This window comes from Elephas maximus, chromosome 13, assembly GCF_024166365.1.
Source record: "Elephas maximus indicus isolate mEleMax1 chromosome 13, mEleMax1 primary haplotype, whole genome shotgun sequence".
In the NCBI taxonomy this organism is placed as follows: domain Eukaryota; kingdom Metazoa; phylum Chordata; class Mammalia; order Proboscidea; family Elephantidae; genus Elephas; species Elephas maximus.
This window is the reverse complement of record NC_064831.1, coordinates 94,940,622-94,967,716: the sequence shown is the minus strand read 5'-3', so window position 1 is coordinate 94,967,716 and position 27,095 is coordinate 94,940,622. Positions and strand designations below refer to the sequence as shown.

The 27,095-nt window shown below is 39.8% G+C and overlaps 2 protein-coding genes across 2 annotated transcripts in view; both read right to left on the bottom strand.

Annotated features, from left to right (window-relative positions):
• Positions 1 to 27,095, bottom strand: part of ENTREP2 (endosomal transmembrane epsin interactor 2) — a 591,792-nt gene that overhangs the window by 187,359 nt on the left and 377,338 nt on the right. The window lies entirely within an intron of this gene.
• Positions 25,248 to 26,850, bottom strand: NSMCE3 (NSE3 homolog, SMC5-SMC6 complex component). The gene has a single exon (XM_049906023.1). It carries the CDS (start codon positions 26,726 to 26,728, stop codon positions 25,841 to 25,843), a length of 888 nt encoding a protein of 295 aa, XP_049761980.1. The 5' UTR covers positions 26,729 to 26,850; the 3' UTR covers positions 25,248 to 25,840.

Here is a 27,095-nt window from a genome sequence, read left to right as displayed (position 1 = left end):
AACACAAAATCAACAACAATAAAAGAAAGAAAATCCACAAAAGGAACTCAGCAAAGAAAATTAAGCAGAACAAGGAAACCATCAACACCACACAAAAAAATCATAACAAAATGACAAAAGTAAATTCATACTTATTGATAATCATACTGAATGTAAATGGCTTAAATGTACCAGTAAAGAGCCAGAGAATGGCAGAAAAGATTAAAAAAAAAAAAAAAAGACCCATCAATATGCTGTCTACAAGAGACACAAAGACATAAATTAACTAAAACTCCAAAGATGGAAAAAAAAATAAAGCAAACAATAACCAAAAAAGAGCAGTAGTGACAATACTAATCTCTAATAAAATAAATTTTAAGGCAAAATCCACCATAAAAGATAAGGAAAGACATTATATAATGATTAAAGGGTCAATCCATTAAGAGAACATAGCCATAATAAATACGTACACACCAAATATCAAGGCTCCAAAATACATAAAACAAACAGCATTGAAAAGAGTAATACAGAGTTCCACAGTAATAGTAGAAGACTCCAATACACCACTTTTGATGAAAGATACAACTAAAAAGAAACTCAAAAAAGATACAGAAGATCTAAATGCCACAATCAACAGACCCGACATCATAGACATATATGAAATACTCCACCCAACAGCAGCCAAGTATACATTCATTTCCAATGCGCAGGAATCATTCTCCAGAATAGACCACAATTTTAGGCCACAAAGCAAGCCTCAATAAAATCCCAAACACTGAAGTATTACAAAGCATTTTCTCTGATCACAACACTACAAAAGTAGAAATCAATAAAAGAGCAAGGAAAAAAATCAAATACATAGAAACTGAATAACACCTTTTTTTAAAAAAAAAAAAATCATTAGGTAATAGGAGAAATCAAAAATGAAATAAAAAAATTCCAAGAATCAAATGAGAATGAAAACACAACATACCAAAACCTTTGGGACACGGCAAAAACAGTGCTCAAAGTCCAATTTATAACAATAAATGCACATACCGAAAAAGAAGAGCCAAAGTAAAAACATTAGCCCTACAACGAAAACAGATAAAAAGAGCAGCAAAAGAAGTTCACAGTCACCAAAAGAACGGAAATAATAAAGATTAGAGTAGAAATAAATGAAACAGAGAACAGAAATACAATAGAAAGAATCAACACTAACAAAGAGAATTTCAAAAAGGAAATCAGGAAACCAATAACCATTTACAATAGCCCCCCAAAGATAAAGTACTTAGGAATAAATCTAACCAGGGACATAAAAGACCTATACAAAGAAACTACAAAACACTACTTCAGAAAAACAAGAGACCTACATAAATGGAAAAACATACCATGCTCATGAATAGGAAGACTCCACACTGTGGAAATGCCAAGTATACCCATAGCGATCTACAGATATAATGCAATCCTGATCCAAATACAAACAGCATTCTTTAACAAGAGGGAAAAACTAATCACCAACTTTATGTGGAAAAGAAAGAGACCTTGGATTACTGAAGAACAAAGTAGGAGGCCTCACACTACTTGATCTCAGAGAATACTATACAGTCATGATAGTCAAAACAGGCTGGTACTGGTACAGGGACAGACACATAGACCAATGGAACAGAACTGAGAATGTAGAAGTAAATTCGTTCACCTATGGACCCCTGATCTTTGACAAAGGCCCAAAGTCCATTAAATGGGGAAGAGATAGTCTCTTTAACAAACGGTGGTGGCAAAACTAGATGTCTAACTGTAGAAAAATGAACAGGACCCACACCTTACATCATACACAAACACTAATTCATAATGGATCAAAAACCTAAATATAAAACCTAGAAGTATCAAAACCATGGAAGAAAAAATAGGGACAAGGCTAAGAGCCTTAATATATGGCATAAATAGAATACCAAACACAACCAAAAATACACAAACAGCAGAACATGAGCTAGATAAAATGGGACCTCCTAAAAATTAAACACTTAAAATTACCAAAAGACTTCTCCAGAAGAGTAAAAAGGGGAAAAAAAAAAATTTTGGCTACAACATATCCAACAAGGGTCTAATCTCTAAAATTTATAGAAAACTTCAACACCTAAACAACAAAAAGACAAACAATCCAGTTAAAAAAATGGGCAAAGGACACTACACCAAGGAAGACATTAGACAGCTAATAAACACATGAAGAAATGCTCGCGATCATATGCAATTAGAGAGATGCAAACCAAAACTACAGTGGGATATCATCTCACCCTGACATTACTGGCACTAACCAAAAAAAATAAAATAAATAACAAAATAACAAATATGTTGGAGAGGTTGTGGGAAGATTAGAACTTTTATACACTGCTGGTAGGAATGTAAAACGGTACAACCACTACGGAAAACCATATGGCGTTTCCTTAAAAAGCTAGAAATAGAAATACCATATGATCCAGCAGTCGTACTCCTAGATGTATACCTTAAAGAAATAAGAGCTGTTACACAAATAGACATGCACACCCATGTTCACTGCAGCATTACTCTCAATAACAAAAAGGTGGAAACGACCTAAGTGTCCATTAACAGATGAATGGATAAATGAACGGTGGTACATGCCACCGTGGAATACTATGGAACTTATAGAAAAATGACGAATCTGTGAAACATCTCACAACATGGATGAATCTGGAAGACATTATGCTGACTGAAATAAGGCAACTATTGTATGAGACCACTGTTATCAAAAAAAAGAAAAGGTTTACACACTGAATGAGGTAGGAGGGGGAGAGAGGGAAAATTACTAACTTGATAGATGATATGCTAATATTGGTGAAGGGAAAGGCTATACAGAATATGGGGGAAATCAGCACAACATGACTAAGACAAAGGAAGACACAGAGGAACACAAGAATAAAAGGCAATGGAACATAGACAATCCTGCAACAATAGTATTAACAAACAATAACTTACAAATGGATACATACGTAGGTAGGTATGTTAAAGAGGTATGGGAGGGCTTATGGGAGCACACTCACATGCAGATATAGGTTTGGTTGTGGACATTGCTACATACGTAATTGGAGGTGTTCCAGGTACACTAATAGAGACAATAGAGCACACAAGGGGCACAGTCATAGAAACTTCTTAGACATAATCAAACACCTCACAGGACGAAGCTCCTAGGCTTGAAGGTGAGGGACCATAGACTCGGGGGACATCAATGTCAGTTGGCACAACATAACTATAAGAATAATGTTCTGCGTCCTACTTTGGTGAATAGCAACTGGGGTCTAAAAAGCTTGGGAGTGGCCATCAAAGATACAACTATTGGTCTTTCCCCATCCAGAGCAAAGGACAGTGAAGAAGACCAAAGACTCAAGAGCAATTACTCCAAAGGACTAATGGGCCACGTGAACCACAGCTTACACCACCCTGAGACCATAAGAACTACACGGTGCCCAGCTACCACTACTGGCCACTCTGACTGGGATCACAACAGAGGGTCCTGGACAGAGCAGGAGAAAAATGTGGAACAAAAAATCAAATCCACAGAAAAGACCAGACTTACTAGTCCGACAGAGACTAGAGGAACACCTGAGACTATGGTCCTGAGATACCCTTTTGACCCGGAACTGATGCCATTCCCAAAGACCACCTTTCAGCCAAACCATAGACGGGCTCATAAAATAAATAATAACACCCAAGAGGAATGTGCTCCTTAGAACAATCAATTATATGAGATCAAAAGGGCAACATTTTCCCAAAAGCAAAGATGAGAAGGCAGGAAGGGGTAGAAAAATCAGGATGAAGGGAAACTATGATGAAAATGGGGAGAGCGCTGACACATTGTAGGGAAGGAAAACAATGTCATGGAACATTTTATGTACAAATTATCGAATAGGAAACTAATTTGCTCTGTAAACTTTCACCTAAAGCACAACAGAAAAAAAAATTAAAAATGCTTAAAAATGAGAATCCAAATTATAGAGTATTTGTGTAGGCCTGCTCTTTTCCTGTTGGAAAAAAGTCATAAAAAGTACAAAGCAAGATAACTACCAGGAAAGAAGATTTATCGTGTAACCACAGGCATTCTCTCATTCTGTATGGTAACAGACAAGGTGACCTCTTTTAAAAAAATTCTGCTTAAGATCATCAGTAGAAATTAGCTGGGTTTGCAATCTTAAAATGATATCATTAAAGCAATTCTATATCTGTCTGTCTTCACACTGCACAACAGTTAAGTCTCAAATCTTCTTGCCAGATATAACTAATACAACATACGCTAGCGACACACTAACACTTAAGGGAGCCCGCAGTATCCCTCCAAGGTATAATTAGAACACAAAATTCTGAGCCGCAGGAACTTTGGACTTTCCATAGGCTGGTAGCTGCAACACAGCTCAAAAATGGCCAGTCAATTTAATACTTCTTATGCTAAACAAATGGAGAGGAAATCATTAAAAACACAGTTTTTCTCATCACATAAGCATAACAACAGGATTCTTCCAAGACTGAAAATTTTATATGTAGTTCAGCCAATAAACCACTGTTTGATTTACACACTGAAATTATAGGTACGTGCTAATCTAAACCAACAATGTATATTATGTTAGAAAAACACTAGGAAACCAAAATATATCTATGGGAAATCACACTCCACTGAATATCATGTTTCATTAAATTTGATTGAGAAACAAGGAGATTTAATGTGTGTTATCCTAGACTGGGCCAAATGACCATTTGAGGCTAAATGACAGGTATGCAAAGCCCACATTTCGCCAATAAGTGCGTATTAAAATTCATGATTACAAAATGCAAACCAATAACCAATCCCTATAATTATAAATGGAGCCCTCGTGGCTCACTGAATAAGCATCTGGCTGCTAACCAAAGGTCACCGGTTTCCTCCTTGTACCAGCTGCTTATTGGAAACTCTATGGGGCAGTTCTACTCTGACCTATACGGTTGCTATGAGTTGAAATCTACTCGAAGATAATGGGTATAATTATGAATAAACAGAAAATAATTGTCAAATTTGGGTAAGTTAAAAAAGTCTTACGAAAAATTCTTAGGAGCCTGGGTGATGCAAGTGGTTTGTAATTGCCCCTAACTAAAAGGTTGGCAGTTTGAACCTACCCAGCAGCTCCAAGGAAGAAAGGCCTGGCAAACTGCTACTGAAGCAGGCAGAGGGTTATTGACCATCTCATAATAGTTGTTTTTTCAGAAAAGTCTACTCTTGTTACATTTTTGTTACAACTTTTATAACACCTCACCATGATTGGTTGATTCCCCAGGTTTCCTCTCTCCTCCAGGCAGGAGGCCAAGGAACAGGCGCACCAACTCCAAATTTACCCACTATACGACCTTCCTGGGGTGGCAGTAGTGAGCCTTGCCATTTTTTTAGGGCTGTGCACATTATTCTTAGAACCCTGCGCAAAAACTCATTCACGAAAATTATGCAGACTGCGCACATATCACAGGACTGAAGATCCTCCCCTCACTGTCCATGAATATGTATGTCACTTCCTATACAAGGAACAAATCTGCCTTAGCTCAGGGAGCTGGTACCCTTAGGACCTGAGACCCTGCCTGCCTCCCAGTTTACAAACCGTGAATAAACCTTTCTATTCTTCCAACCCCGCGTCTGGCTGACTTCAATTCACTAGTCTGCTGGGCAAGAACCTATTAGTTGTTGGCTTCACTACCATAAGGACTACACCCAATAAAACCCTATGGAGCAGCTTTACTCTATAATACATAAGGTCACATGAGTCTGGGGCCCACTTGATGGCAGCTAACAACAACAGCAAAGTCTTATTAGATTATAAACAACAGAAACCAAGCCAATTCATTTAGTCAACAAATACAGTTACAACTTTCCTTCTGGAATTTTTCCAAGTCATTCCCATCTGTGGGTCCTCTTACTTATCATGGTGCCAGCGTTTTGTGCTCAGGTGTTTGCACATTTCCCTTCGACCTTCACTTTCCTTTGCCCTCTCTCTGCCCTGGTGTAGACATGAAATCAGTTCTGGGCAGCCTCACATCTGCCACAGCTACTCCTCCACATCTGAGAACCAGCAGCAATTATCTGTCTGACCAACCTTTTACACCAAGGTGTGCGCTCCTCCACCCAAGCTCTGGCTGTGAGCACAGGAAAAGGTATTTAGCCAAAAATAGGCTGGAAAAATAACTGACCTTGTTATCATTATGAACAAGCAATAACTTGAAAATAAAAAATGCCCTCAAATAAACAGTTGTTACGTAGTGTGGCATATAGTGATTATTTTAATGGAGGAATTCTGTGTTTCTGTGTTAGGCCAGGGGGGGAACATTGCTTCTACCCTGTCACACATGCTGATATTCACATGTGGTACACAGTAAACACCATTCTTTGTGCTCTCAATGACATCCTACCCCTTTTTCTCATATCACAAGGAAATATATCAGAGTAGAAGTGAGTGAGACTTGATACTGTAGTGAACCCCCTTGATCTACACTAATTTCTTTTTTATTTTTAATTGCTATCTAATTCACATGCCATAAAATTCACCATGTTAAAATGTACAATTCAGTGCTTTTCAGTATATTCACAAGGTTTTGGGACTACCATAGCTATCCAATTCTAGTACATTTTCATCTCCCCAAGAAGATATCCTGTATCCATTAACAGTCACTCTCCATTCCTTGCTCTCTCCGGACCCTGGTATCCGCTAATCTACTTTCTTCTTTACGAATTTTCCTAATCTGGACAAAAAAACAAACAAACAAAAATCTGGACATTTCCTATTAAATGGAATCATGCAACATGTAGTCTTTTCTGTCTGGCTGCTTTAACACAGCATAATTTTTTTAAGGATCATACATGTTATAGCACATATCAACATTTCATTCCTTTTTGTTGTGGAATAATATTCTATTGTATGGATATATAGCTTTTTATTTACCCATTCAGCAATTGGTGGACATTTGGATTAATTCCACTTTTTTTCTTACAAAAAATACTGTTATGAACACTTGTGTCCATGTTTTTGTGTGAATGTATATTTTTGTTTCTCTTGGGTTGAATTCCTGGGTCATATGGTCACTCCATGCTTAAACTTTTGATGAACTGCTAAGCCGATTTTCAAAGGGGCACCAGAAGAAAGAAAATAATAAAAATTACACATGAAATAGAGAATAGAAAAACAATTCAAACAATTAACAAGATCAAAACCTAGTTCTCTGTAAAGATCAACATAATCGATAAGCCACTGGCCAAACTGACCAAAGAAAAACAGGAAAAGAAGCAAATAACTCGAGTAAGAACTGAGGTGGACAATACCACAACAGACGCAACTGAAATTAAAAGAATCATAACAGAATATTATGAAAAACTATACTTCAACAATTTTGAAAACCTAGAGGAAATAGACAAATTTCTAGAAACACACCACCTAACCTAAACTAACAAAAAGCGAGGTAGAAAAACTAAATAAACCTATAACAAAAGAAGAGATTGAAGAGGTAATAAAAAAAAATCCCAACACAAAAAAGCCCTGGCCCTGATGACTTCACTGGAGAATTCTACCAAACTTTCAGAGAAGAGTTAACACTATACTAGTACCAGTAAAGGTATTTCAGAGCATAGAAAATGACGGAATACTATCAAACTCATTCTATGACACCAGCATAACCCTGATACCAAAACCAGGTAAAGAAACTACAAAAAAAGAGAATTACAGACCAATATCTCTCGTGAACATAGATGCAAAAATCCTTAGCAAAATTCTAGCCAATAGAATTAAATAATGCATCAAAAAAAAAAAAAATTCATCATGACCAAGTGGGATTCATACCAGGTATGCAGGGATCGTTCAACATTAGAAAATCAATGTAATCTATCACATAAATAAAACGAAAGAACCACATGATCTCATCCATCAATGAAGAAGAAGCATTTAACAAAGTCCAACACCCATTCATGATAAAAACTCTCAGCAAAATAAGAATAGAAGGGAAATCTCTCGACATAATAAAGGGCATTTATGCAAAGCCAACAGCCAACATCATCCTAAATGGAAAGTCTGAAAGCATTGCCCTTAAGAACAGGAACCAGACAAGGATGCCCTTTCTCACCACTCTCATCCAACATTGTGCTGGAGGTCCTAGTGAAAGCAGTAAAGCTAGAAAAATAAATAAATAAATAAATAAAATAAAGGGCATCTAAATTGGTAAGGAAAAAGTAAAAGTATCCCTGTTTGCAGACGATATGATCTTATACATAAAAAACCCTGAAAAATCCACAGGAAAACTACTGGAACTAATAGAAGATTTCAGCAAAGTATCAGGATACAAGATAAACACACAAAAATCAGTTGGATTCCCTACACTAACAAAGACAACTTCCAAGAGGAAATCAACAAATCAATACGATTTACCACAGCCCCCAAGAAGATCAAATACTTAGGAGTAAACCTAACCAGAGACGTAAAAGACCTAGACAAAGAAAACTACAAGATGCTACTGCGAGAAATCAAAAGAGACCTACATAAATGAAAAAACAGGCCATGCTCATGGATAGGAAGACTCAACGTTGTGAAAATGTCGATTCTACCCAAAGCAATCCACAGATACAATGCAATATTGATCCAAATCCCAACAACATTTTTTTAGCAAGATGGAGAAAAATTCACCAACTTTGTATGCAAAGGGAAGAGGCCCAGGATAAGTAAAGTATTAATGAAGAAGAATAACAAAGTGGGGGCCCTCACACTACCTGATTTTAGAACTTATTATACCGCCACAGTAGTCAAAACACCCTGGTACTGGTACAACAACAGATACGTAGACCAACGGAACAGAATTGAGAATACAGATGTAAATTCATCTACTATAAGCAGCTGATATTTGACAAAGACCCAAAGTCCATTAAATGGGGGAAAAGACCGTCTCTTTAACAAATGGTGCTGGCATAACTGCATATCTATCTGCAAAAAAATGAAACAAGACCCACACCTCACACCAGGTACAAAAACTAACTCAAATAGATCAATGACCTAGATATAAGATCTAAAGCTATAAAGATCGTGGAAGAAAAAATAGGGATAATGCTAGGAGCCCTAACACATGGCATAAACAGAAAACAAACCGTAACTAACAATGCGCAAACACCAGAAGAGAAACTAGATAACTGGGAGTTTCTAAAAATCAAACACTTAAGCTCCTCAAAAGACTTCACCAAAAGAGTAAAAGACTATCTACAGACTAGAAAAAAAATTTTGGCTGTGACATATCTGACAAATGTCTAATCTCTAAAACCTACAAAATACTGCAGAACCTCAACAACAAAAAGACAAATAACCAAACTAAACAATGGGCAAAGAATATGAACACATACATCACCAAAGAAGACATTCAGGCAGCTAACAGACACATGAAGAAATTCTCACAATCATTAACCATTAGAAAAATACAAATTAAAACTACAATGAGACCCCATCTCACCCCAACAAGGCTGGAACTAATCCCAAAACTACAAAATTCTAAATGTTGGAGAGGTTGTGGAGAGACTGGAATACTCATGTACTGCTGGTGGGAATGTAAAATGGTACAGCCACTTTGGAAATTGATTTGGCACTTCCTTAAAAAGCTAGAAATAGAAGTACCATACGGTCCAGCAATCCCACTCCTTGGAATATGTCCCAGAAAAATAAGAGCTGTCACACAAAAAGATATATGCACACCCATGTTGACTGCAGCACTGTTCACAATAGCAAAAAGATGGAAACAACCTAGACGCCCATCAATAGATGAATGGATAAACAAATTATGGTACATACACACAATGGAATACTACACAATGATAAAGAACAATGATAAATTCATGAAACATCTCACAATATGGATGAATCTGGAGGGCATCATGCTGAGTGAAATTAGTCGTAAAAGGACAAATATTGTATGAGACCACTATTATAAGAACTGAAGAAAAGGTTTAAAGGCAGAAGAAAACATTCTTTAATGGTTATGAGGGTGGGGAGAGAAAAAGAGGGGAATTCACTAACTAGATAAAAAAAAAAAAAATTTTTTTTTTTCTTTTTTATTGATAGTAGACAAAAATCGCCTTCGGTGAAGGGAAGGACACCACACAATACAGGGGAACTCAGTACAACTGGACTAAATCAAAAGCTAAGAAGTTTCCTGAACAAAACCAAACACTTCAAGGGACAGAATAGCTGGGGCTGGGGTCTGGAGACCATGGTTTTGGGGGACATCTAGGTGAATTGGCATAACAAAGTTAATTAAGAAACTTCTCTGCATCCCACTATAAAACATAAAATAATACTTATGAAGAGTGTACTTATTGGTTCAAGCAGATACATGTGACTAAATGGGTGGCTCTTGTCCAGAGGTAGGATGAGAAAGCAGGAAGGGACAGGAGCTGGTTAGATGCATATGGGAAACCCAGGGTGGAAAGAGGGAGTGTGCCGTCATATTGTAGGGATTGCAACTAGTGTTTGCATGACAATATGTGTATAGAATTTTGTGTGAGAGATTAACTTGAGCTGTAAACTTTCACCTAAAGTACAATAAAAACAAAAAGAAAGAAAGAGAAAAAAGCGAAGAGAGGGATGGATGGAAGATAATATTACTTCCAGTTGCTATCGAATCAACTCCAACTCATGACGACTCCATGTGTGTCAGAGTAGAACTGTGCTCCACAGGGTTTTTGACAGCAGATTTTTCAGAAGTAGGATGCCAGGTCTATTTTCTGAGGCGCTCTGGATCGAGACACACTTCCAACCTTTAGGTCAGCAACCAAGCATGTTAACTATTTGCACACTCAGGGACTCTGAAGGTACAGAAGTATAATAATAAATTGCCTTTAATGCAAAAGAAAATCATTAGGTATAAAGATGATCACTATTTGAATGAATCAATTCACCAGGAACATATGATAATCTTAAAAGTGATTAGTCTTTACAAATATAACTTTGAAATTCAGAAAGCAAAAAATAACAAAAAATTTTAAAAATCTGATGGGAGATTTTTTAATTTTTCAAAAATTGATTTATCAGGCAGGAAAAATGGTAAGAATATATAATATTTGAACAACACAGTTAAAAGCTTAAGTTAATGAATATCCTGGGAACACACAGAAAACACTCATAGAATACATGAATTTTTTAAGGATACCTGGTATATATGAAAAATTGACCATATGTTCAGCCACAGAAACACCTTAAGAAATATCTTAAAATTGATTTTATATGGATCATTTTTATCTTTCTTGAAGTAATTCTTTATCCCGAAGACAGCAGACAATAATAAAACGTATAGAAAAACAGGACAGGATGGTTCCAGTAGACAACCAAAATAAAACACAAGGTGACTTTCCACTAGAAGAAAAGACACTATAACCACTTGATAGGGAATTCAAATTTTTAATATTCAGAGCTATCCAAGAGTTGAAGCAAAAAGTAGACAAAAAGGAGGAAGAAATAGACAAATTCATGGGAAATACAGACCAAAAAAATGGAAGAATTCAGAAAACTAATACAGGAACAAAATGACAAAATAAATTCACAAATAAAAATCATACAAAAACAACAATTAGAAATCCAAACGATAAAGAACAAGATTGCAGAAATGGACAGTGTCATAGAGGGCTGAGAAGCAAATCCGAAAAAACGGCAGACAGGATCAGTGAAATTGAAGACTTACATAAGTGGAAGAACATACCTTGCTCGTGGATAGGAAGACTTAACATTATAAAAATGTCTATTCTACCAAAAGCAATCCATACATTTAATGCAATTCCAATCTAAATTCCAACAACATTCTTTAATGAGATGGAGAAACAAATCACCAACTTCATACGGAAGGGAAAGAGGCCCTGGATAAGTAAAGCATTACTGAAAGAGAAGAACAAAGTAGGAGGCCATACTTTACCTGATTTTAGAACCTATTGTACCACCGCACTAGTCAAAACAGCCTGGTGCTGGTACAACAACAGATACACAGACCAATGGAACAGAACTGAGAATCCAGACATAAATCCATCCACATATGAGCTGTTGATATTTGACAAAGGCCCCCAAACAGTTAAATGGGGAAAAGGCAGTCTTTTTAACAAATGGTGCTGGCATAACTGGATATCATCTGGAAAAAAATGAAAGAAGACTCCTACCTCACACCACGCACAAAAACAAACTCAAAATGGATCAAAGATCTAAATATAAAATCTAAAACAATAAAGATCAAGGAAGAAAAAATAGGGACAACGTTAGGAGCCCTAATACAGAGCATAAACACTATACAAAACATTACTAACAATGCAGAAGAAAAACCAGATGACTGGGAGCTCCTAAAAATCAAACACCTATGCTCATCCAAAGACTTCACCAAAAGAGTAAAAAGATTACCTACAGACTGGGAAAAAGTTTCTAGCTATGACATTTCCGATCAGCGCCTGATCTCAAAAATCTATATGATACTGCAAAAACTCAACAGCAAAAAGACAAATAACCCCATTAAAAAATGGGCAAAATATATGAACAGACACTTCACTAAAGAAGACATTCAGGTAGCTAACAGATGTATGAGGAAATGTTCACGATCATTAGCCATTAGAGAAAAGCAAACCAAAACTACAATGAGATTCTATCTCACTCCAACAAGGCCAGCATTAATCCAAAAAACACAAAAATATCAATGTTGGAGAGGTTGTGAAGAGACTGGAACACTTATACTCTGCTGATGGGAATGTCAAATGGTACAAACACTTTGGAAATCGATTTGGCACTTCCTTCAAAAGCTAGAAATAGAACCATACGATCCAACAATCCCACTCCTTGGAATATATCCTAGAGAAATAAGAGCCTTTACACAAACAGACATACACACACCCATGTTTACTGCAGCACCGTTTACAATAGCAAAAAGATAGAAGCAACCAAGATGCCCATTAATGGATGAATGGATAAATTCTGGTATATTCACACAATGGAATACTATGCATCAATAAAGAACAGTGATGAATCAGTAAACATTTCATAACATGGAGAAATCTGGAAGTTATTATGCTGAGTGAAATTAGTCAGCTCCAAAAGGACAAATATTGTATAAAACCACTATTATAAGAACCCAAGAAATAGTTTAAAGAGAGGAGAAAATATTCTTTGATGGTTACGAGAGGGGGCGGGAGGGAGAGAGAGGTATTCACTAATTAAATAGTAGGTAAGAACTATTTTAGGTGACAGGAAAGATAATACATAATACAGGTGAAGTCAGCACAACTGGAGTAAACCAAAAGCAAAGAAGTTTTCGGAATAAACTGAATGCTTTGAAGGTGAGCGTAGCAGAGGTGGGGGTTTGGGGACCATGGTTTCAGGAGACATCTTAGTCAATTGGCGTAATAAAATCTATTAAGAAAACATTCTACATCCCACCTTGGAGAGAGGCATCTGGGGTCTTAAATGCTAGCATGTAGCCATCTAAGATCCATCAGTTGGTTGCAACCCACCTGGATCAAAGGAGAATGAAGAACACCAAGGACACAAGGCAATTACAAGCCCAAGAGACAGAAAGGGCCACATAAGCCAGAGACTACATCGGCCTGAGACCAGAAGAGCTAGATGGTGCCCGGCTACAACTGATGACTGCCCTGATAGGGAACACAATAGAGAACCCCTGAGGGAGTAGGCAAGCAGTGGGATCAGACCCCAAATTCTCATAAAAAGACCAGAATTAGTGGTCTGACTGAGGCTAGAAGGACCCCGGTGGTCATGGCCCCTAGACCTTCTGTTGGCCCAGGACAGGAACCATTCCCGGGGTCAATTCTTCAGACAGGGATTGGACTGGACAGTGGGCTGGAGAGGGATGCTGGTGAATAGTGAGCTTTTTGGACCAGGTGGACACTTGAGACTATGTTGGCATCTCCTCCCTGGAAGGGAGACGAGAGGGTAAAGGGGGTTAGAAACTTGTGAAATGCACATGAAAAAAGAGAGCAGAGGGAGGGAGCAGGCTGTCTCATTAGGGGGAGAGCAATTGGAAGTATGTAGCAAGGTGTATATAAGTTTTTGTGTTAGAGACTGACTTGATTTCTTTCACTTAAAGCACAATAAAAATTAAAAAAAAAAAGAATTCTAACTCACAAAAAAAAAGACCAGAGTCACTGGTCTGACAGACTGGAGAGACCCCAAGTGTATGGCCTCTGGACACCCTTTTAACTCAGTGCTCAAGTCACTCCTGAGGTTCACCCTTCAGTGAAAGACTAGACAGGTCCATAGAACAAACAGTAATACACGCAACTCAGGCATGAATACGAGACTGAATGGAAACACCAGTCCAAGGGCAAGGACTAGAAGGCAGGAGGGAACAGAAAAAGTGGATGAATGGAAATGAGGAACCTGAGGTAGAGAAGTGGAGAGTTATCAACACGTTGTGGAGTTGGCAACCAACATCACAAAACAATATGTGTGGTATCTGCTTAACGAGAAACTAATTTTCTCTGTAAACCTCCATCTGTAGCACAATAAAAAAAGTTACAAAAAAAAAGCAAAAATTTGCAAGTGACCGGAGTTCCAGAACAGAGGGAGAAAATGGAAAACACACAGAGGAGCATTGAAGAATTGCTGACAGAAAACATCCCTCATGTCACGAAAGATGAAAAGGTAATCGTCCAAGAAGCTCAACAAACCCCATATAGGATAGACCCTAAAAGAAAAATCTCCAAGTAATATCATAAACAGACTCGCTAAAACAAAGACAAGGAAAGAATCCTGACAGCAGCTTGAGAAAAATGAAAAGTCACATACAGAGGGAAAAAAATAAGGCTAAGATTCTGCAGAAACGATGCAGGCAAGAAGGCAATGGGATGACATATATAAACCCTTAAAAAAAAAAAAAAACAAAGATTGCCAACCAAGAATAATGTATTCTGCAAAACTCTCATTCAGATATGATGGTGAAATTAGTACATTTCCAGATAAACAGAAATTAAGGGAATATACAAAAACCAAACCAAACCTACAAGAATTATTAAAGGGAGTCCTTTGGTTTGAGAAAAAATGTCAGACCACAGCCTGATCATACCACTAGATACCAACTTATGAAATGAACTCTCAAGGACTATCCAAAACCAAAAGAATTATGACACAGAATCAGAGATTAATCTGTAAACGACAACAACGTCAGAAAAATAAAATAGGGAATAAACGGTGGAGGTATACACCTTTCTAATGGAAAGGAAGGCAAGGCAATACCAAGTAATAACAGGCTGGTTCAATCTAGGAAGATAAGGGTAAATTTCAAGGTAACCACAAAGAAAATTAACAACCTTATTCATCAAAAGAAAGAAGAAAAACATAAAGTCTCAGTAAAAACAAAATCTACAAAAACACAGGAAATGAAAAACAAACCCACAAACAAAAGGAATTCAACACAGGAGAGTAATAGGAACAAAGAAAACATCAGCACCACAAAAAAAAAGCATTACAAAATGGCAGCAATAAACTCACACTTCTCAACAATCACACTGAATGTAAATGGCCTAAATGCACCCATGAAGAAACAGAGAGTGACAGAATGGATAAAAAAAGAAACCGGATCCATCAATATGCTGCCTACAAGAGACACACCTTAGAATCATAGACGTAATTTTTCTTAAAAATCAAAGGATGGAAAAAATATATCAAGCAAACTGCTATCAAAAAGGAGTAGGAGTGGCAGTACTAATCTCAGGTAAGACAGACTTTAAAACAAAATCCACCATAAAAGACAAAGAAGGGCACTATATAATGATTAAAGGGATGATCCATCATTAAGGCTTAACCATAATAAAAATCTATGCACCTAATGTTGGGCCTCCAAAATACATAAAAGAAACTCTACCAGCACTGAAAAGAGAAATTGACAGTTCCACAAGAACAGTAGGAGACTTCAACACACCACTCTCAGTAAAGTACACAACACCAGGCAAAGACACCACAAATAAAGAAAATTATAGACCAACATCTCTCATGAATATAGATGCAAAAATTCTCAACAAAACTCTAGCCAATAGAATTCAGCATCATAACAAATAATAATAATAATACACTACAACCAGTTAGGATTCATACCAGGTATGCAAGGATGGCTCAACATTAGAGAATCAATCAACATAATCCACCACTTAATAAAAGAAAAAAAAAGCACATGATCATCTCAATCGACAGAGAAAATGCATTCGACAAAGTCCAACACCCATTCCTGATAAAAACTCTCAATAAAATAGGTATGTTGTTGTTGTTCTTAGGTGCCATTGAGTTGGTTCCGACTCATAGTGACCCTATGCACAACAGAACGAAACACTGCCCGGTCCTGCGCCATCCTTAAAATCGTTGTTATGCTTGAGCTCATTATTGCAGCCACTGTATCAATCCACCTCATTGAGGGTCTTCCTCTTTTCTGCTGACCCTGTACTCTGCCAAGCATGATGTCCTTCTCCAGGGACTGATCCCTCCTGACAACGTGTCCAAAGTATGTAAGATGCAGTCTCGCCACTAATACATGGCATTAACAGGATACAAACATGCCAAATCAAGAATGTAAGCTAGATAACTGGGATCTTCTAAGAATTAAACACTTATGCTCATCAAAAAACTCCACTAGAAAGAGTAAACAGAGAACCTATAGACTGGGAAAAATTTTTTGGCTATTACAAATCAGACGGAGGTCTAATCTCTAAAATCTATAAGAAAATCCAACATATCTACAACAAAAAGACAAATAATCAAATCAAAAAATGGGCAAAGGGAAGTGGAAACTTTGGTGAAGAGTAAGTACACAATAATGGGGAAGCCAGCACAACTTCTACAAGACAAGGTCATGGAAGCTCCATAGATACATCCAAACTCCCTGAGGGACCAAATTACTGGGCTGAAGGCTGTGGGGACCATGGTCTCGGGAAACATCTAACTCAATTGGCATAACATAGTTTATATAGAAAATGTCTTACATTCTACCTTGGTAAGTAGCGTTTGGGGTCTTAAAAGCCTGTGAGCAGCCATCTAAGATATTCCACTGCTCTCACTCCTTTGAGAGCCAAGGAAGATTGAAGAAAACTAAACTCACAAGAGAAAGATTAGTCCAAAGGACTATGGACCACATCTACCACGGCCTCCACCAGACTGAGCCCAGTACAGCTATATGGTGCCCGGATACCACTACTGACTGCTCTGACAGAGATCACAATAGAGGGTCCCAGATGGAGCTGGAGAAAAATGTAGAACAAAATTCTAACTCACAAAAAAAGACCAGACTTACTGGCCTGAGAGAGACTGGAGAAACCCTGAGAATATGGTCCCCCGACACCCTTTTAGCTCAGTAACGAAGTTACTCCCGAGGTTCATCCTTCAGCCAAAGATTAGACAGGCCCATAAAACAAAATGAGACTAAAGGGGCAGAACAGCCCAGGGGCAAGGACTAGAAGACAGGAGGAGACAGGAAACTGGTAATAGGGAAGCCAAGGTTGAAAAGGGAGAATGTTGGTAAGTCATGGAGTTATTAACCAATGTTAACATGTGTTTTAACTGTTTAATGGGAAACTGATTTGTTGTGTAAACCTTCATCTAAAGTAAAAGAAATGAAAAATAGTTCTTAAAAATCGGAGATGAACAACAGAAAAGAATACCTCAAAAACCAAATATTTGGAAATTAAAAAAAAATTACTCCTTTATCAGGGGACATCCAGGTCAATTGGCATAACATAGTTTATAAAGAAAATGTTCTACATTTCACTTTGGTGAGTAGTGTCTGGAATCTTAAAAGCTTGCAAGCGGCCACCTAAGATACATCTATTGGTCCCATCGCACTTGGGTCAAAGGATAACGAAGAAAACCAAAGACACAAGGAAAATACTAGCCCAAAGGACCAAACAATTCAGAGACTCTACCAGCCTGAGACCAGAACTAGATGGTGACCGGCTACCACCAATGACCACCCTGACAGGGAACACAACAGAGAGTCCTGGACAGAGCAGGAGAAAAATGTAGAACAGAATTCAAATTCACGTAAAAAGACGAGACTTAGTAGTCTGAATGAGACTGAAGGAACCTCCGAAACTATGGCCCCCAAACACTCTGTTAACTCAGAATTGAAACCATTCCTGAAACCCACTCTTCAGACAAAGAATAGACAGGAGTATAAAAAAAAAATAACACACATGAGGAACGTGCTCTTTAGTTCCATCAGATATGTAAGACCAAGTGGGCGCCCCTACCCAAAAGCAGCAAACCAAAGGTGGAGCCACCTGGTGACAGAGGGGGACCTTTAACTGACCGATTAATACAACTCTAAAATATGTAAGTAGAGAGTTGAAGCTCTTTCTCATTGCTTCTGTAGTACTCCTGCCAAAGATGCACAACCTGACCCTGGTCATAAAGCAACATCAGAGAAAATAACAGGTCTGTAATCTTTAAGACAGAGTCCCCGGGTGGTACAAAGTAAGGCATTTGGCTGCTAACTGAAAGGTGGGAGGTTCAAGTCCACCCAGAGGTGCCTCAGAAGAAAGGCCTTTCAATCTACTTCCAAAAAACCAGCCACCGAAAGCTCCTCGGAGCACAGTTCTACTCTGACACATGCAGGGTTGCCGTGAGTCGAAATGGACTTGATGGCTACTGGTGGTGGCAGGGTCTTCAAGACCACCAGCCACCTGTCAGCCTGTTGTCCTGTGGTGCCTCACATGTTGCTGTGGTGCTGGAAGCTATGCCACCTGAATTGCAAACACCAGCAGGGTCACAAACGGTGGACAGGTTTCAGAGGAGTGTCTACACTAGGAAGCTTTCTTCCACAGACTAGGAAGAAAGGCCTGGTGTTCTCCTTCTGAAATTAATGAAAGCCTTATAGTTCACAACAGAACACTTTTTGACTCAACTGCTTTGGCAGGCTCAAAGGAAGATCAACTGTTGGAGGAAGATATCACATTTGGTGAAATGGAGGCCAATGATAGCAAGGAAGATCCTTAGTGAGATGGACTGGTACAGTGGCCACGACGATGGACTTGAACATACTGGCAATTGTGAGGATGATGCAAGACCAGACAGAGCTTTGTTCTGTTGTACATAAGGTTGCCGTGAATTGGAGTCCACTCAATGGCAATCAACAGGAACAACAGTCTTCAAGTGTCAAGATCATGAAAGTCATGGAAAGACTGAGGAACTGTCTGCAGATCGAAGAAGATGAAATAAAGATAACTAAATGCAATCTGTGACTCTGAGCTGGACCGTTTTGCTCTAAAGGACACTATTGGGACTAAGGGTGAAATATGAATGGGATGTGAAGATTAGACGGTAATAATGTATCGATCTTAATGGCTCATTTAATGGTTGTATTGTGGTTATACAGCAGAACGTCCTTGTTTTTCGAACATACATACCGAAGTATTCAAGATGTGATGGGGCATCATGTCGGCAGCTTACACTCAAATTGTTCAGAGGAAAAAAAATCTCTTGCACTATACTTGCAACTTTTCTGTAAATCTGAGATTATTTCTAAATGAATACATAAATTAGAACGACCTCAAAAACCAATAAGTACAGTAAATATAGGAAAGCTGTAGACTTATCTAACTTATAACCAAAAAATGAGAAAATAACCCACTGCTGTTAAGTCAGTTCTGACGCACAGTGACCCCACAGGGCTTCCAAGGCTGCAAACCTTCACGGAAGCAGGCTGCCATATCTTTCTTCCTCGGAGCCGCTCGAATCACTGACCTTTCGGCTTGTAGTCGAGCACTTTAACCAGTGCAGACCAAAGATACCAAACCCAATGTTCTCTGTCTTCCGCTCCCCTTTATGTAACTATACATAAGCTATTTTTTTAATGTACCATCAACAAAAAGAGTTCGTTCCAAGAAATGTAAGAATGGTTAGACATCAGAAGAGTATCAGCATTATTATACCAAACTACATCCAAAAATATCCCAAATTTACAGAGTAAAGAAGGAAAAACCATTTAGTCACATTAGGTGAATAAAGAACATAAGAAAAAATTTTAAAGTCATTCATAATATTTCTAAACAACTCTAAGTAAGCTTGAAAATGAGGAAAATTAAATACTACAACTAAAAGGTATTTATGGGGGAAAAATTAACACCAACTATCACGTCCAAGGACAAAAGCTTAAAGTTATTCCCTTTAAAATCAAGAACATCCTTGATGCCTGCTGTCATCACTTCCTTTCAATAACGTGCAGGCGTGTGTTGCTTAACGTCCGTGATACGTTCTGTGAAGTAGGATGTTAGGTGGTTTGGACGTTGTGCAAACATGCCTAAATCACCAGCAATAAGCGTTCACTGATTTTTTGCCTAAGTGTTAATAACCTTTTGTTTCACTTCCAAATGGATACTCTTCCTCTGCCTCTTGCTGCTGCTATCACTAGGACTGGTCTTGCTCCATTTGGGAGCCATGATGCACTTGAAGCTAATATTTTCAAAAGAAAATTAAACAGAGATAATGTGACAACACTTAAGAAATGCACGCGCAATATATGAAATTGGATGCTGCTGCCTACCAGTTGAAGTATACGCTGTCAAACGGTACACTTTTTATTTGTAACTAAGGAAAGCTCATATTACAATAATGATAGATAGTTCAGGACAGTACATACATAAGCCAGTAACACAGCCATTTATTATGACTATCAAGACATATGTGTTATAGGGTATATACTTACTTCACCACCATACACCTGGCAGCACAATTACTTTGTATGCAAGACACATGAGATACACGTGTTGTGTGCGGCAAGCTGTTGCTTTCGCTATGTCCAGTTACATCTGTTACCTCCTGTTTTCCGATTGGGATTTCTGAACTCTATTAAAACCTTATGGGACCACAGATATCTATGTGGTCAGACATTGCTGGAACGGACGTTAGACGGTACTTGGCTATATTGGCAGTTCCAGCTGATGCAAAAAGACAACATAAAAATAAAAGGTACAAGCTCATAAAAAGACCAGGCTTAATGGTCAGACTGGGACTAGAAGGACCCCAGAGGCCATGGTCCCCAGACCTTCTGTTAGCCCAAGACAGGAACCATTCCCAAAGCCAATTCTTCAGAAAAGGGATTGGACTGAAATATGGGATGGAAAATGATACTGGTGAAGAATGAGATTCTTGGATCAAGTAGACACATGAGACTATGTTGGCATCTCCTGTCTGGAGGGGAGATGAGAGGGCAGAGGGGGCCAGAAGCTACCTGAATGGACACAAAGAGAGAGAGTGGAGGGAAGAACTATGCTATTTTATTAGAGGGAGAGCAATTAGGAGCATACAGCAAGGAGTATTTAAACTTTTGTATGAGAGACTGACCTGATTTGAAAACTTTTACTTAAAAGCACAATAAAAATTAATTAAAAAGGTGTAAGAATTGGAAAAGAAGGAATAAAACTTAAGATGCAATAGATCAAAATAGCTTGCTGTTGGCACATGATACCAATAAAACAATTCAGTCCCACATAAAACCTCACCATAAATTCATTTATATATGGGACATGGGTATATAATAATGTGGAAAGGACATGCCATAAAAAATTAGTGCTAGGTAAACTAGCTATCTATATGGGAAAAATATAAAAATTAAATTCACATCTCAAACCATACACAAAAACATAGATTAAGAATCTATGTAAATCTATGCAAATGTAAAAATAAAAAATTTGAACACTTAGAATATTGCAAAATATATTTATAATACCAGTATTGGGGGGAATTTTTTAAATCTTACACAAAAAGAATAATTCTTAAAAGTAAAACGCTGATGACTGACTGACACATTAAAATCAAATTATCTGGATGATAAAAAAATGAAAATGTGAGAGAACATATTTTCACTAGATATAGCCATCAGTGGATTAATATGTAGGACATATAAAGAAGTCTTACAAATGAAAAAATATAAAAAGGCTAACAGTCAGGAAACCTGAATGGCAGAGAGAGAAAGAACAAGAGTGAAAGAAGGGTTAACCAGGAAGAGATAGAAATTAATGCCATAATAAATTATCACTACATACCCATCAGAATGATTGAAAATAAGATACTGAAAGAAAAAAAAAGTGTTCACAAGACGCGGAAGCAGGCATAAAAAGGACTCCATACAATGTTAGAGGAACCTTGGTAGCATAGTGGTTAAGAGCTTGGCTACTGTGCCAAAAAGGTCTAGTGGTTCAAATCCACCAGGTGCTCCTTGGAAACCTTATGGGGCAGTTCTCTTCTGTCCTATAGAGTTGCTATGAGTCAGAAGTGATGCAACGGAACCTAACAACAACAATGTTGGTGGGAGTGTAACTTAATACCAGCTGGGGAGCAATCTGGCAAAGCCCCATGAGTGCTCAATATTTTCTGGCAGGAGAAATTCTCACACATGTGACTAAGGAGATCACACTGCCTGCGAATAGCAAGAAATTGAAAAGAACCTGTCTAGCCACTAGGGAAAAGACAAACTGTTCCCCCCAACCCCCCGCCCCCATTAAAGAACCATTAAAATGAATGGATCAGAGTTGGATCTATCCACGTGGCTAAATCTCAACAACGTAATGTTTACTGACGAATGCAAGTCACAAATGGGTATGTACAGTATAACACCACTTACGTTACTTGTAAAAGCTCACAAAGTCACATTATGTTTATGTATATCCACCTGTGCAGTAAGACACTAGACGATGGCATGACAGCGAGGAGCTTCTACCTCTGAGAACGGTTAAGAAGGAAAAGACACAGGGCCTGATTTGGCCCGTGATGTTTTGTATTTTACAATCTGAAATAAATGGTCATTCATTGACGGTAAATTGTGGACATTTCTATGAGAAAAGTGTAGAAGACAGTTGCCCTGGATATAACTGCCACTGGATGGTAGGTAATGATGATTGTACCAGACAGGTGAAAATGGGAGTACTAGAGCACACCTGGAGGAAAAGGCAGCCAGTGAGGAAAGGACCAGCAGGCAGGTGCTTGGCCAGAAGGTAATTTATATTCCAAAATAACTTACAGACTCAAAGCCAGCCTGTTAAGATTTTCCTAGGTCCGTTTTTTGAGCCCTGGTGGCACAGTGGTTAAGAGCTCAGCTGCTAACCCAAAGGTTGGCAGTTCAAATCCACCAGCCACTCCTTGGAAACCTTATGAGGCAGTTCTACTCTGTCCTATCTGGTTGCTATGAGTTGGAATTGACTCAATGGCAATGGGCTTGGTTTTGGTTTTAATGCTTGAGGTGACTTAGTAAAACTCTATTCCTTGTTGTGAAAAGACCCCGTCATGGATTGAATTGTGTCCCCCAAAAATATGTGTATCAACTTGGTTAGGCCATGATTCCCAGTATTCTGTGGCTGTCCTCCATTTTGTGATTGTAATTTTACCTTGAAAGGATTTGGGTGAGATTGTAACACCACCCTTACTCAGATCACCTCCCTGGATCCAAGGTAAAGGGAGTTTCCCTGGGGTGTGGCCTGCACCACCTTTTCTCTCTCTCAAGAGATGCAAGGAAATGGAAGCAAGCAGAGGGTTGGGGACCACATACCACCAAGAAAGCAGCACCAGGAGCAAAGCGCGTCCTTTGGATACGGAGTCCTGGCCTGAGAAGCTCCTCGACCAGGGGAAGATGGAGGACACGGACCTTCCCCCGGAGCCAACAAAGAGAGAAGGCCTTCCCCTGGAGCTGACACCCTGAATTTGGACTTGTAACCTACTAGACTGTGAGAGAATAAATTTCTCTTTGTTAAAGCCATCCACTTGTGGCATTTCTGTTACAGCAGCACTAGATGACCAAGACAGAGCCTAAATAGATTGCACTGAACAGGGATTCAAATTTGAGTCCTTGACCTAGTTTACTCCTAATTCCATGTGTGTCCTCTGGCTTCAGTTTTCACATGTGTCAAGAGATGGCTGGGCTACATGATTTCTAAAATCCTTTCTAGCTCTAAAATTCTGAGTTTACAATGTCCAAGACCACTATGTTAATGATCAAGTCACATTTTAATCAACTCTTAGAGCATTCACTGAGCTCTAACTTATTAAAAAAAAAATAGGTACTTTAAATATACTATTTCATTTAATTCATAAAACACACCATGATATGCAGTAAAACTTGTGAAAGCTGGAACCCACGTAACGTGGAAACCTGCCAGAAAAGGAAAACTCAAGTATTTTCCACTAATAGAGAGCAAGAGAAAAGCGGTAAGCTACACTGTCAAAGGTGGAAAACTTGTGAGACCTGGAAAAACAAGGCAGTCCCATCAAGTTCAGCTCTCACCGGTTTCACTTTATTTTCCCCATTTTACAGATAAAGAATCTGAGATTCTGAGAGCTTAAAACCTACCCAAACCACCATGCTGACAAGTTAAAATGAGCTAGAATTCAAACTCAGGTTGTCAGACAACCTTGAAATGCATAACCTTTTCTCTAGACGACGATGCCTCACAGCCCTGGGGAGACCTTGCGTGTAATGTTCCTGCTCTTACCACTATGTTGGCTGTGCTCATCACTGACCCTACCCTGTGCCACCTGTTTGGTTTGCCATAAAACCCCAAGATGGGGTCAGACTAGTAGGGTCATAACCTTTAAATCAGTAATTTCATTTCTAGTAATGACTTAGACCGAGATAATTAAAAATGAACAAAAACAGCTCCCAAACCCTTTGCTGTGGAGTGGATTCCAACTCATAGCAACCTCACAGGACAGGGTAGAACTGCCCCTTAGGGCTTCCGAGGATGGGCTGGTGGATTCGAACTACCAACTTTGCTTAGCAGCTGAGCTCTTAACCACTGCACCACCACAGCTCCAGACCAAGAACAAAACACAAATTTTCAAAAAATTTAAGGAATAACAGCCAAAATCCTCCACGGCAGGCAGTGTGTCACATCTAATTATCACACATGATATATCCAACATCAGCCTCATTTTACAGGTGAGGAAACACCTATACCCAGGTTAAGTAACCCATCTAAGCTTTTACAGTTAGTTAGAGGTGGGGGCCAGGATTTGAACCCAAGCAGGCTGATTCCTGGTCAGGCCTGGTCAATCACTACAGTTTCACAAAGTCTTCTGTGACCCACAGTGAAAAGTGTGATGCACATTTACACACATTAAAGTGAAAGGTCTGTAAAACTCTACTCATGTTACTGTATGTAGCACAAACTGTCTTTTTCATTTCTATTTAAGATGCTGGTTTCCAGCCAAAATGAATTTCTCACGACACATGATTAAAAAAACACACACTGCTTAACTGCTTCAAAAATAGTGTTTATTACAGTAACAGTAATAGCGAAAAAGAAAAAAAGGATAAAATCTAAGTGGAACTTAACTGTCAGCAACCCAGCTAGATAATTACTATGAATATTATACAGAAAGATAAATATTTTCAGAGAAAATACTGAAGATATATTCCTTGGAACCACCAAAAATGCTTAAATACGTAAAACATATAAAAATACAATGACTGTGTTAAGGTAACAACAATACAGGCAATTACACTTTAATTTATAATGACTTTTTATTTTTCCCTTCAAACTGGGGTAAAGAGGCCAGAGAATACCTCTGTGGTTTTTTACTTGGCACCAAAGCAATTTACTGATGTGTTTTTTCTTACATATGTTTCAGAACAGGGCACGAAATGTTACGATCAGTTTTACGAAGTAGTAACATTTTCTTATATCAAAAAAATATAGACTATACAACAAAGCAAAGCAATTCCTTACACATGTAGATTTGGAACCAAGTAATTTAGCAAAATAAACACGAACACATCTTCGCAAGCTAGTCAAGCGTCACAGAACTATTTCCCACCCCCACCTCTTCGGCCTCGGATCCTCCTCCCAGGAGTCCCTCTGAGTCTACCTGGGACTTCACGAGGAGGGGGCTGGGACACCGGGCTGAGGTCTGGCCCTGGCCGCCTCGTCTGCCAAAGCCTCACAGTACTGCACGGGCCAGTCCTTGGGGTCTTGGTTATGGATTTTGGCCACAAACTTAAGGACTTTCATCTTGGTAGTTTCCAGGTTGGTGCGCGGGCCCCACTGCAATTCATAGTCCACAGGATCAGTGTGGGGTAACCGTCGGTACTCCAGGTAACGCTGGCGCACAAAGTCCTCGGTGATGAGCTTCTTCGGGTCCCCGAACACCGAATGCCTCTTGGTGGGGTGCACCCCTAGGCGCCGCAGGAAGTCCCAGACCTCCGTCTCCTTGATGGTGTGGCCCCTCATGAAGATGAGCCCCAAGACGATCATCAGCAGGCCGGCGCCGGGCGTGCCCTGGTCCCCTCTCACCTCCGCGTCCTCCTCCACCGGCTCCAGGGTGTTGACCAGGACGTACGTGCTGCTCTTGGGCTCCAGCTCCACCAGCCTGTACCCGAAGACGTACTCGAGGCGCTGGGCGGCGAGCCTGAGCAGGTCGGGGAAGACGTCCTTGTAGTCCCCCACGACGTGTCTCAGGAGCTCGGTCCGCTTGACCGGCATCTTCTTCTGGTCCTTAATCAGCAAGAACTGCACCAGCTCGGCCACCTTCACCTCCAGCTGCTTCTGGGACCTGGGCCCCACGGCGGGGGCGGCCAGGGCCGAGCGGGCGCCCGGGGACCCGGTGCCGGGGGCCTCCTGCGAGCCGCCCGGCCCGCGGGAGGTGCTCGGGGCCTCGTCGGCCGCGCCGCCCCGCGGGCGCCGGCTGTCTCCGCCGCGGCCGCCCTCCCGCTCCCGCTCCGTCGGGGCCCCAGGGCGTCCCCGGACCCTCGACTTCTGCAACATGCTATCTGGCTACTGAGGCCGGACGCCGGCTCGGACACTGGCCGCTAGCAAAGCTCCAGCGACCGGCGGCGGCGGGATCCCAGCGCGCGTGCGCGGGGCATTGTGGGTCGGCGTTATCCGCCTCGGGGCGAGACTGGGCGGGGCCGAGGGCGGAGCGCTGCGTCGGTGGGCGGGCCCGGGGCGGAGCCCTGCGCCGGTGGGCGGGTCCGGGGGCGGAGCGCTGCGTCGAGTCGGCGGAGTCTGCGCACTGCGTCCCGGACGTCCGCGGGCCGGCGGCGGCGGTTTCTGCGCAGCCGCGGGCTGTCTGCGGGCGGGAGCGGTGGCGGTTACTAGACTTAAACTTGTTGTCCGTCCTTACCGAACAACA

Excerpts from the sequence above, each read along its gene's own strand:
- NSMCE3 (XM_049906023.1), bottom strand. The coding sequence starts at position 26,728 with ATGTTGCAGAAGTCGAGGGTCCGGGGACGCCCTGGGGCCCCGACGGAG.